General features: G+C 36.9%; 1 protein-coding gene across 7 annotated transcripts in view; it reads right to left on the minus strand.

Annotated features, from left to right (window-relative positions):
* Positions 1-12968, minus strand: part of MSRA (methionine sulfoxide reductase A) — a 443018-nt gene that overhangs the window by 226314 nt on the left and 203736 nt on the right. For all 7 annotated transcript variants that reach the window (XM_027600674.2, XM_027600673.2, XM_027600677.1 and 4 more), the window contains one exon: positions 1831-1950. In XM_027600674.2, the coding sequence (XP_027456475.1) occupies positions 1831-1950 (120 nt within the window). The remainder of the gene's footprint in view (positions 1-1830; positions 1951-12968) is intronic.

A 12968-nucleotide genomic window follows, 5' to 3' on the forward strand; every position in this document is an offset into this window, starting at 1 on the left:
AAGACAATTCTGCCACTTGCAACAATATGGATGAGGCTGGAAGAAATTATGCTAAGTGAAATTAATCCAGACACAGAAAAATATGTATACTGCATGTTCTCACTTGTATGTGGAATCTAAAAAAATCACACTCATAGAACAGAGAGTAGAATGGTGGTTACCAAGGGCCGGAGTAGAAGGAAGCAGGGAACTGTTGGTCAAAAGATACAAACTTTCTGTTATGGAGGATGAATTAGTTCTAGAGAGCTGACGTACAGCACGGTGATGGTAGTTAATAATACTGTATTGTTCTCTTGAAATCTGCTAAGAGAGTAGATCACAGGCACTCTTGCCACAAAAAAAAAAAAAAGTATGTGAGGAGATGGGTATGTTAATTAGCTTGACTATTAGTAATCATTTCACTCTGTATATCAAAACATCACGTCATACATCTTCAATATATACCATTCTTATTTGAAAAATGAAAAAAAAAAGTATTTAAAAGAGAAAACACTATGTTTTAAGTACTATGTGAGCTGGCAGAGAAGTAAAGGAAATCCTTGAAGCCAGAACAAAAAACAGATCCAGCAGGGTTGTCTGGTATCTGAGCTAGAATTTGCCATGGGGGCATCTCCCTATCCTGGTAGCCAAATATTTTTCTGTAAAGGGCTAACTCATAAATGTTTTAAGTTTTGCAGGCCATACCATCTCTGTCATATCCACTCAACTGTGCCATTGTGCCATGAAAGCATTCACAGATAATATATAAATAAATGGGTATGGCTGGGTTTCTATAAGACTTTATTTATATAACCTGGCAGTGGGTAGGATTTAGCCTGCAAGCCACAGTTTGCCAATCCCTTCATTATAGACTAGATTTGAATGTCTTACCCACAGAGAAACAATTACAGCATGTGACGTTTTTCCCATATAGTAGACCACTGTGGTCTTTACATCCCTCTATATACCTGCCTTTGGGGGAGCCCTCCTACATTGACTCTGGGCTAGACCATGTGACTTGCTTTGGCCAGTGGGACACTAGTAAATGTGATATAAACAGAAACTTGAAAAGTGCTAGCAGAATGGGGCTTATCCTCTCTTGCTACTCCCAGGATCTCTGCACCCACCACCATGTGAATTTGCCCAGGCTGGTGTGCTGAAGACATGGTGCATCATTCCCTCTACCCCAGCCAACAAAAAGGGACAGCCAGCACCAAATGCAGACCTATGAGTGAAGTCATCCGAGACCAACTTCTCCCCAGGCAGCCTACCAGTTGACTGGAGTAGCATGAGTGAGCCCAGACGAGACCAGCAGAAGAACCACCAAGAGGAGAGCAGTCCAAATTGCTGACCCACGTAATCATAAGCTAATGAGTGATTGCTTTAGAATTAAATTTTGCAGCGATTATTCTGCAGCAAAAGCTAAATGATACATTCCATAGGAAATCTATTATCTTCTAAAAATATAAAGTGAGAGGGGGAGCCTGGGTGGCTCAGTCGATTGAGTGTCTGACTCTTGGTTTTGTCTCGGACCATGATCTCAGGTTCATGGGATCAAGCCCCGTGTCAAGGTCTGCACCTCAGCCAGGAGTCTGCTTGAGATTCTCTCCCTCGCCCTCTGCCCCTCCCGCTGCTTGCACATGAACGCACTCTCTCTGAAATAAACAAATCTTTAAAAAATAAAATAAAAACATAAAGTGAGAGATCAACAAGTATACTTATAGAAATGGGAAAGAAAAGACTAAGGCAACACAAAAAATTATATTTGCATTTTAAAGATCCCGTCACCTGCCAGCAGAGACAAGCCCTTTGTTGCTCCTTATAATAGAAGTTGGAGCAAATTCTTCCTACCTGAACAGACTTCTTTATAAGTAGGATTGGGAGTGTAGCCTCCTGCATAACCAACTTGAGTTGAATATACTCCTTTCATGGTCCAGAATTTCCTCTCAGCTCCCCAGAAACAGCCCATTCCTAAGAAAAAGATAAGACACTGATTAATCCTTTGTCAAAAGCAATCATTGCATACTAGAAGTCCTGTTTTAATAGAAAAGAGAAGTTATTCGTGTCATTTGGTAATCAAAATTAACTAAGATTTATCCTTTGAAGAAGGACAGTTTCATGGAGGCAACCTAAGTGTCCATCAATAGATGATGGATAAGGAAGATGTGGTACACAGACACACACAAACACACACATGCACATGCACACACACACTGGAATATCACGCAACCACAAAAAAGGATGAGATCATGCCATGTGAGACAAAATGAATGTACCTAGGGGGTATTATGCTACGTGAAGTAAGTCAGACTCAGAAAGACTAACACCATGTGATTTCACTCATAAGTTGAATCACAAAACTAATAACAACAACAAGAAATGAACAAACAACAAAAAGCAGAATCAGACCTATAAATTCAGAGAACTAATGGTTGCCAGGGAGAAGCAGTTGGAGGATGGGCAAAATAGGTGAGAGAGAGTAGGAGTTACAGGCTTCCAGTTATGGAATGAGTAAGTCACAGGAATAAAAGGCACAGCATAAGGAATATAGGCAATGATACTGTAATAGCGTTGTATCTGAACAGATGGTAGCTACACTTGTGGTGAACACAGCATAATGCATAAACCTGTTGAACCACTATGCTGTACACCTAAGACTAATGTAACATTGTGTGTCAACTATACTCAAATTAAAAAGAAACATGTTAAAAATCAAGAAGAAAAGAATTAATTTAGAAGAATTTTTAACACCTCAAATAATTTTATTTAAGGTTCTTTGCATAGACTGTATCTTTGCTTTAGTTGTGCAAAAACTTAGCCTCAAATTTTAATGAAGTTAGTAAAGTATACCTTTCCAAATAACACAGTAAAAAGATAATTGCATTTGATGAATGATTTCAACACTCAATTCATTATGGACTTGTTAAAACATAATAACTTGCATTAAAAGCATAAATTTATTTAATGATCAGCATCCTGGTCATGCTTTTGAAAAAAATTCCAACAAAGAAAGGTAACACTAACTTACTGACTTAAATGGGAAAACATCCCAAAATCAACACAGATTGATGCAGTTTTCAATTAACAATTTCACATAATGTGTTCAGTTTCTTCAAAAAAGTTTAAGTCATTATAAACTTTGATGTGATAAATCACTGCTCACCAAAGGGTAAGTTCTATTACTAAATATAATGACTGAGGAAACAGAGAAGGGGGAAGGCAGAGAAAGAGACAACAATAAATACACAAAGGAACTCACAAAAATAGCATTCCATCCAACTAGCAAACATTGTGCTTATATCAGTAGTTATTGGATTCTTTTGGAACATATGGTGAGAACCAAGACCTAGCTCTCAAAAATGCACATACTTACACACTTCAAAAATGTAGCATTACATCTTCCTGGGCTCCAAATAAAGAACCCTCGCTTTCTACCATGAGTTTCTAAACTGTCCACAATTGCTATTCTGTGACCAACTTCTAGATGTAAGTAAGATTACTGCCTTGCTCAAGTTTTATACAGCTTTATTAAGTCATATATAATTAAGATCTTGGGAAGAACAACAGTTGGCAAATTAATATATGCCTCCTACTTCTACAATCACTGGATTTGTTAGACTTGATGACAGAACTGAAAGAAAAATTAGATGGAAGTTTATTGAAATTCTTGACACTTGTTAATATTCTAAAATTCAGAACAGTAATAACCAGGATGTAATGTGCATAATGATATAGATTATACAAAAATATATTTGCTCAAGTGTGAGGGGAAATATATTGACCAAAAATAGATTAACAGTTAAAAAATAGGATAGAGCCATATGACAAAAATTCATGTAGTAAAAAAATTACTGTTGTGATAACAATGCAACATGGAAATATGTATATGATTATATCATAATTAACTAAGGCTAAATTTAAAAGGAAAAAAACACAAGTATATGCATGTTCTTATTAAAATTATGAAAAAAATATCCATCCCGAAATAGATGAGAAGGAAATATACAAAGTTATAACTATGATTGTTTTATAGTGGTGAGAATACAGGAATTTTTTCATTTTTCAAGTGTGTCTGTAATAGATTCATATTACTTTAAAAATGAAAAATGTATATTTTTAAAAAAGAGTCAAAGAAAAGCATAACCATATGCATTGTTTGAGTTACAAGTGCAAGATACCATTCTTCCTGTTTACAAGTGAGTTGTTTGCTGCTAGTGAATATAGCTAAATACTTACTGAGTATTTATAAAAATGTACTATTCTCAAATCTTTGGAACAAGAATTCGCTATTAATTTTACTTCATTGCATTTCTGGGATCAGGGAATTGTATTAGTCAAGGTTTTCCAGAGAAACAGACCAATAGGATATATGGAGAGAAATTTATTAGGAGAATTAGCTCCTGCAGTTGTAGAAGCTGAGAAGTCCATGATGGTCTGCAAGCCAGGGACCCAGGAAAGCTGGTACTATAACCCCGGTCCAAACTCAAAGGCCTGAGAACCAGGGGAGCCCGTGATGTAAGTCCCCATCCAAGTCTGAAGGCTGCATAGTCAGCATCACTGATGTACAAGGGCAGGAAAAGATGGATGTCCCAGCTCAAAGAGTAAATTCACCCTTCTGGCATTTTATTCTATCTGGATCCTTGACAGATTGGAGGATGCCCACCGACATTGGTGAGGGTGATCTTTCCTCAATCTACCAATTCAAATGCTGATCTCTTTCCAAAACATCCTCACAGACACATCTGGAAATGGCTATCTGGGCATCCCTCAGCCATGTCAAGTTGACACATAAAATAAACCACTGCAGGAATGATGACAGTGAATCTCTGGAGAAGGATAAGTAAAAAGTGAGGTGGGCAGCATTACTGAGCATAAAAGGCCGCAAACAGCACCCAGGAGTTGTGCAGTGTCAACTGAAGGCACTCTAGCCCCTGACATTCAGAAGTCTGTGAGGCTCACTGAATAAAATACTTCTTTCCCGCACAACAACTAACATTGATGGTACCAAAGGGTACTTCAAGCTTTCAGCATTCTATGCACAAGGTACATGATGGGCCATTTTAGCAGCCAGCCTAACCTGACCATTGTGTCCAGTCTCACCCTGATGGCCCCAGACTTTATATCTTCACTATAGCCTCATGCTATATAGAGTTATAACACTTAAAATGGATCTTGGCCAGACCAAACAAAATATTTGCTGCAAGTTATTTAATCCCCTTTTGATGTTTAATAGGGATCAAGAAAAGACCCCTGTTAGAGGGAGGGTGACCCCGCTCCAGCTGGGCACAGGCCTCCAGGGGAGGTCATGCATGGCTGAAAATAATGCTTTGGGGACCTGGTGTGTAATCAATGTCAAAATTTCTGGAGAGGTACTTAACTTGGAATAAGGGTTGTTGTAAGAATAAAACTCCTCCTTGAAGCAATCAGATGTTTCATCTAGTGGCTTCCAGTATAACCTAAGCATTCTATTATTTGATTTTGAGTGTGTGTGTGTGTGTGTGTGTGTGCGCGCGCGCGCGCGCGCGCGCGCGCGCATGTATGTGCTTAAACAAAGAAAACAAGTTTATGACAGAATTTCTCAGAATTTACAACAATCTAGTAAAAAACATAAACATCATCAAATATATATATTAAAAAAGATATAGTATGCATTATTATTTTAAGGTATTTTATATCTTGGGGGGCACCTGGGTGGCTCAGTTGGTTGACTGTCCGACTCTTGATTTCGGCTCAGGTCATGATCTCAGGGTCATGAGATTGAGCCCGACATCAGGCTCTGCACTGGGTGTGGAACCTGCTTGGGATTCTCTTTCTCCCTCTCCCCCTGCCCCCAGGTGCCCCCCTTCTTGCACACTGTCTCTCTAAAAAAGTTAAGTAAATAACTAATTAAATATTTTATATTTTTAACTGTTTATTATAAAGTAAAACACAGGTACAGAAAAGCCACACACAGAACAGATGCATACCTCAACGCATTATTATTAGGCAAACATCCTTATAACTACCAGCCGGGTCAAGAAATGGAAATTTTGGGCGCCTGGGTGGCTCAGATGGTTAAGCCTTCGGCTCAGGTCATGATCCCAGGGTCCTGGGATCGAGTCCCGCATCGGGCTCCCTGCTCCTTGCGAACCTGCTTCTCCCTCTGCTTCTCTTTCTTTCTCTCTCTCTCTCTCCCCCCACCTCTGTCGCTCATGAATAAATAAATAAAATCTTTAAAAAAAAAAAGAAACAGAAATTTCCCATCCCCCTCAGAACTCCTCCTTGTATCACACCCCAATCACAACTCCCTTCCTCCCCTAAAAGTAACCACTCTCTGATCTTTACAGAAATCACTTCCTTCTGTCTCTTTATGTTTATCACTCGAGGTGTCCATCCTGATACAATTGTTCAGTTGTGCTCATTTTTTTTTAAATTTGATGTGGCCTAAGTTCTTTTTTTTATTATGTTATGTTAATCACCATACATTACATCATTTGTTTTTGATGTAGGGTCCCATGATTCACTGTTTGTGCATAACACCCAGTGCTCCATGCAGAACGTGCCCTCTTTAATACCCATCACCAGGTTAACCCATCCCCCCACCCCCCTCCCCTCTAGAACCCTCAGTTTGTTTTTCAGAGTCCATCATCTCTCATGGTTCATCTCCCCCTCCGATTTCCCCCCCTTCATTCTTTCCCTCCTGCTATCTTCTTCTTTTTTTTTTTTTTAACATATAATGTATTATTTGCTTCAGAGGTACAGATCTGTGATCCAACAGTCTTGCACAATTCACAGCACTCACCATAGCACATACCCTCCCCAATGTCTATCACCCAGTCACCCCATCCCTCCCACCCCCAACCACTCCAGCAACCCTCAGTTTGTTTTCTGAGATTAAGAATTCCTCATATCAGTGAGGTCATATGATACATGTCTTTCTCTGATTGACTTATTTCGCTCAGCATAATACCCTCCAGTTCCATCCACATTGTTGCAAATGGCAAGATTTCATTCTTTTTGACAGCTGCATAATATTCCATTGTATGTATATATATATATATATATATATATGTATATATATATATATATATACACCACATCTTCTTTATCCATTCATCTGGCCTTAAGTTCTTTTAATCAACAGGTTCCCTCTCCATTCTTTTCCTTCTGATTTATCCACTGAAGAAAACAAGAGTCACTGACCTGCAGAGCTTCCCACAATGTAGATTTTGCCAATTGCATTCTCATGGCACAGTTCAACTTGTTCCTCTATCCTTGGTATTTCCTGCAAATTTGCTGGACCCAGAACCTTGAACAGACTCAGATTTCAACCTTTGGCAAAACTATAGGTGATACTATGTTCTTTTTAATGAAACTTTTAAAAAAAATTTTTCCAGCTTTATTGAGATATAATTGATCTATGACATTGGGCAAGTTAAGGTACACAACATGATTTGGCATATATAAAAAATGAATAGTTACAACAATAAGTTTAGTTAACACATCCATCACCTCACATAATTACAATTTATTTTTTATAGTAAAAACATTTAAGATTTACTACTGACTTTCAAGTATACAGTATTATTAACTATAGTAATCACAATGTATATTAGATCCCCAGAACTTATCCATCTTATAAGCAGAAGTTTGTACCCTTTGACCAACATCAACCCATTACTCCTACCTCCCCAACCCCCAGAAACCACCATTCTACTCTCCTTTGTATGAATTTGGCTTTTTTATTTTTAAGATTCCAACATTAGTGAGATCAGATGGCATTTGTCTTTCTCAGTCTGGCCAATTTCACTTAGCATAATGCCCTCAAGGTCTATCCATGTTGCTACAAATGGCAGGATTTCCTCATTTTTTTATGGCCAAATAGTGTTCCACTGTATACAGACCACATCATCTTCATCTAATCTGTCAAAGAACACTTAGGTTATTTCCCATGTCTTGGTTACTGTGAATAATGTTGGAATGAACACGGGGGTGTACATATCTCTCCATGATAGTGATTTCATTTCCTTTAGATATATACCCAGAAGACACTGGATCATATGGTAGTTCTATTTTTAATTTTTGAAAAATCTCCATACTATTTTCCATAATGACTGTGCCACTTCACATTCCTATCAACAGCACACTAGGGTTCCCTTTCCTCCACATCCTAGCAACACCTGTGGTCTTTTGTCTTTTTGGTAACAGCCATTCCAACAGGTGTGAGGTGATACCTAACTGTGGTTTTGATTTGCATTTTCCTGGTCATTAATGATGTTGAGTGTCTTTTTAGGTACCTGTTGGCCATTTGTATGCCTTCTTTGGAAAAATGTCTTCATTTTCAATCAAATTTTGGGGGATTTTTTGGGTATTGAGTTGTAGGAGCTCCTTGTATATTTTGGATATGAACCCTTTATCTGATACATGGTTTGCAATTATTTCCTCCATTCCACTGTCTCTTCATTCTGCTGTTTCTGCTGCTGTGCAGAAGCTTCGTATTTTGATGTATTCCCACTCATTTGATTTTGTTTTTGTTGCTTGTGTTTTTGGTGTCATATCCAAAGTATCATTGTCAAGACCAATGTCAAGGAGCTTTTTCTCTGTTTTCTTCTAAAAGTTTTATGATTTCAGGTCTCAACGTTCAAGACTTCAATCCATTTCAAGTTATTTTTTGTGAGTGGTGTAAGATAGGGGTCCAGTTTCACTCTTCTGTATGTAAATATCCACTTTTCTCAACATCATTTATGTAAAAGACTATCTTTTCCCCTTGAGTATTCTTGGCTCAATTATCAATTATTAGTTAACCATATATGTGTGAGTTTATTTCTGGGCTCTCTATTCTATTCCATTGGTCTATGTGTCTGTTTTTATGGCAGTACCCTACTGTTTTGATTACCATAGCTTTGTAGTATAATTTGAAATCATAAAGTGTGATGCTTAGAGCTTTGTTCTTCTTTCTCAGAACTGCTTTGGCTATTTGAGGTATTTTGTGGTGCCATACAAATTTTGTATTGTTTTTCTATTTCTGTGAAAAATGTCACTGGAATTTTGATATTAAGTTTGATATGGGATTGCATTAAATCTATAGATGGCTTTAGGGAGTATGGACATTTTAACAATATTAATTCTTCCAATTCATGAACATGGAATATCTTTCCATTTCTGTTTGTCTTCTTCAATTTCTTTCATCAATATCTTATAGTTTTTGGTGCACAGATTACTCCACTTCCTCAGGTAAATTTATTCCTATGTATTTTATTGGTTTTGATGTCATTGTGAGTGGGATTATTTTCATTTCTCTTTCAGATATTTCAGTGTTAGTGTACAGAAATGCAACTGATTTTTGGGTGTTGATTTTGTATACTGAAATTTTACTGAATTCATTGATTAGTTCTAACAGTTTTTTGTTTTTGGTGAAGTTTTAGAGCTTTTTCCATATAAGATAATACCATCTTCAGACAGAGAAAATTTTACTTCTTCCTTTCTGATAGGATGCCTTTTATTTCTTTTTCTTGGCTAATTACTCTGGCTAAAACTTCCAGCACTATGTTAAATAGGACTTTTGAGAGTGAGCACTTTTTCTTGTTTCTGATCTGAGCAGAAAAGCTTTCGGCTTTTTCACCATTGAGTATAATGTTAGCTATGGGTCTGTCATATAAGGCCTTTATTATGTTGAGGTATGTTCCCTCTACATCTTCTTAAATTTGTTGAGAGTGTTTGTCATGAAAGGGTGCTGAGTTTTGGCAAACAGTTTTTCTGCATCTTTGAGTCATATGATTTTTATCCTTCATTCCATTAATATGATGTATCACATTTATTGTTTTACATATGCTGACCCATCCTTGCATCCTAGGGATAAATCCCACTTGATCATAGTGCATGATCCTTTTAATATGCTTTTGAGTTTTGGCTTGCTAATATTTTGTTGAGAATTTTTGCATTTATATTCTTCAGGGATGCTGGCCTGTAATTGTCTTGTAGCATCCTTATCTGGCTTCAGTATCAGGGTAATGCTGTCCTCATAAAATGAGTTTTGGAGCATTCTTTCCTCTTCAGTTTTTTGGGAGAATTTGAGAAGGACCAGCATTAATTCTTCTTTAATGTTTGGTAGAATTCACCAGTGAAGCCAAATAGTCCTGGGCTTTTTTTGTTGGAAGATTTTTGATTATTGCCTCAATCTCCTTAGTCCCATTGATTTGTTCAGGTTTTCTATTCTTCATGGTAGGCTATATGTTTCTAGGAGTTTATGCATTTCTTCTGTTATCTAATTTGTTGCCATATAATTTTGCATAGTGGTCTCTTATATAATAACTTACTTTACATCACATTCAAAAACTCTGCACTTTATTTCTCCTCCCCTCATACTCACTTTTTGATGTCACAGTTTTTATATTGTGCACCTGTTAATAAATTATTATAGCTATATTTTCATTATTTTTTAACTTATATACTAGAGTTAAAGCAGTTTACATACCTCCATTGCTGTATTAGATTCTGCATTTTTCTATATATTTACCTTTACCAGTCAAGTTTTATACTTTCATATGTTTTCATATTGTTATTTAGTATACTTTCATTTCAATTTAAAGAACTCCCCTTAGCATTTCTTGTAAGGCAAATCTAATAGTAATGAACTCCCTCAGCTTTTGTTTGTTTGGAAATGCCTTTATTTCTTCTTCATTTCTGAAGGACAGTATTACTTGGTATGGTGTTCTTGGTTGATTTTTTTTTTCTTTCAGCACTTTGAATATACCATCCCACTGCCTATTGGTCTACAAGGTTTCTACAGAAAAGTCCACTCATAGCCTAATGGGGATTCCCTTATATGTAATGAGTCATTTTTCTCTTGCTGCTTTCCAAAATTCTCTCCTTGTCTTTGAATTTTAATATTTTAATTATAATGTGTCTCAGAGTAATCTTCCTTAGGTTAATCTGCTTGCAGTCCTTTGAGCTTTCTGTACTTGGATGTCCATATCTTTCCCAAGATTTGGGTAGTTTTCAGCAATTATTTCTTTAATCTTTCTGGCCCTTTCTATCTTCTTCTGGGACTCCCATGATACAAATGGTCATTCGCTTGAGTGCATCCCATAATTCACATAGGTTTCCTTCACTCTTTTTTCTTTTTGTTCCTCTAGCTGGCTATTCCAACTGATCTGTCTTTGAGTTTGCTGATTCTTTCTTCTTCATAAACAAATCTGTTACTGAAGCTCTCTACTGAATTTCCCAGTTCTGTCATTGTATTCTTCAGCTCCAGGATTTCTGGTTAGTTCTTTTTAATGGCTTTATTTCTTTATTAAACTTCTCATTTTGTTCATGTACTGTTTTCCTGAATTCATTTAGTTTTCTATCTATGTTCTCTTGCATTTCATTCAATTTCTTTATGATGATTATTTTGATTCTTTGTCAGGCAAATTATAGATCTCCATTTGCAGTTAGAGCTTTATTAGTTTCCTCTGGTGCTGTCATATTTGCCTGATTCTTCATAATTCATGTAGCCTTGCATTGGTGTCTGTGCATTTAAAGAAGCACACACTTTTTCCAGTCTTTACAGACTGGTTTCTATGTTCTTTGATCATGAAGCATCTAATATCTAGTTGTCTCTCATTTTGTGATATTAGCAACCATTTATACTCAATGCTTAGATGTGTTAATTCCCTGAGAGTTGCAAAATGGTGATCTTCTATCACTTCTTTTACATTTATTAGTTGAAAAATCTTAATAATGAGAAGCTTCTTCTCAACTACTTTTTGTTACTCAGTGGTTCAGTTCATAAAAAGAAAGGGAAAATAAATATTTGATTATATCTATTTACTTAGCAGTCTTTAAGATGATGAACTTGCCCATTCCAAGGCTGACCAATTTGTTTTTAAAATATCATTATAAACTCATTTATTTAAACATATTTTATATGTTTCACCATTTCAATCACTTCTCTCATGTAAGCTCCACTTGACATATCTTTGGCCAGAAAGAGCCTCTTCAAATTGCTTCCTGAGTTCCTTTGAAACATCCTCCATAGTCTCCTATTACTTCCTTGCTATTTGGTATTACAAGATGTTCCAGGCTCATCTTGTATATTTCCTACCTCATACCTGGAATCAGGTATATTTCTCTAAGAAGCCTGATTTCTTTAAATGATGAAAGGGATTTCAACACCATAACCTGGGTATTAGTGATGCTTGCTGAGAGAGTCCAGCTATGGGACATCAAGAAACCATGTGGCTGAAACTGCCCATTAAAATCTAAGTACTGTCAGACCTACCAAATCATAAGGTCAATAGAGTGCAGCAATAATCCATCATAAGATAGGAGATATACATCTAGAATTATACACTAGCTGAACCATAGGGCATAAGCTGCATGAATAGGTAGCCAGACCTCTACAGCATCCACCAAGATTACACCAACACCACTCCCTTAGTTTACATGTATAGCTGAATGGAGATTCTATACAAGCAGCTGAAGAACAAGAAAAAGGTGGGGATTTTTGGTTATGAATGGTTGGCTTACTGTGTATAGATGCAAGTCAACAATGCACAGTAGTTACACTGTGGTCTCACTGAGGAGTGGCCACAAAACATAATGGTAAAGGAAAATCTTCCCAACTGGTGACCTTCAAGAAGTGCACCAGTTATCCACTTCATATGTAAGGAAAAGTAGCCCAAGTTTAGAACATATGTAAACTCATAGGCAGTAGCAAATGACTTGCCTGGCTAGTGAGAATCCAGAAACACACAAAAACAAAACAAAAAAAAAAATCCTGAAAGACTGCAAATAAGGAAATCTAAGGTAAAAGTATGCAGATGCACATATTGGAATGACTATGCAGTATGAAGGTATTTGCATCACATATTAATGTTAACGCCAGGCAGAAAGCATCCAACAAGAAACGGGCACTAAACACAAAGCTGACAAAATGACTGGCTGGTGGAGATCAGTCAGCCTGTTTCACTGGCCACCTAGTCCTGGCATGATGGGTACAGGAACAAAGTGGCCATAGTGACAAAGAT

Source organism: Zalophus californianus, chromosome 2 (genome assembly GCF_009762305.2).
Source record: "Zalophus californianus isolate mZalCal1 chromosome 2, mZalCal1.pri.v2, whole genome shotgun sequence".
Taxonomy (NCBI): Eukaryota; Metazoa; Chordata; class Mammalia; order Carnivora; family Otariidae; genus Zalophus; species Zalophus californianus.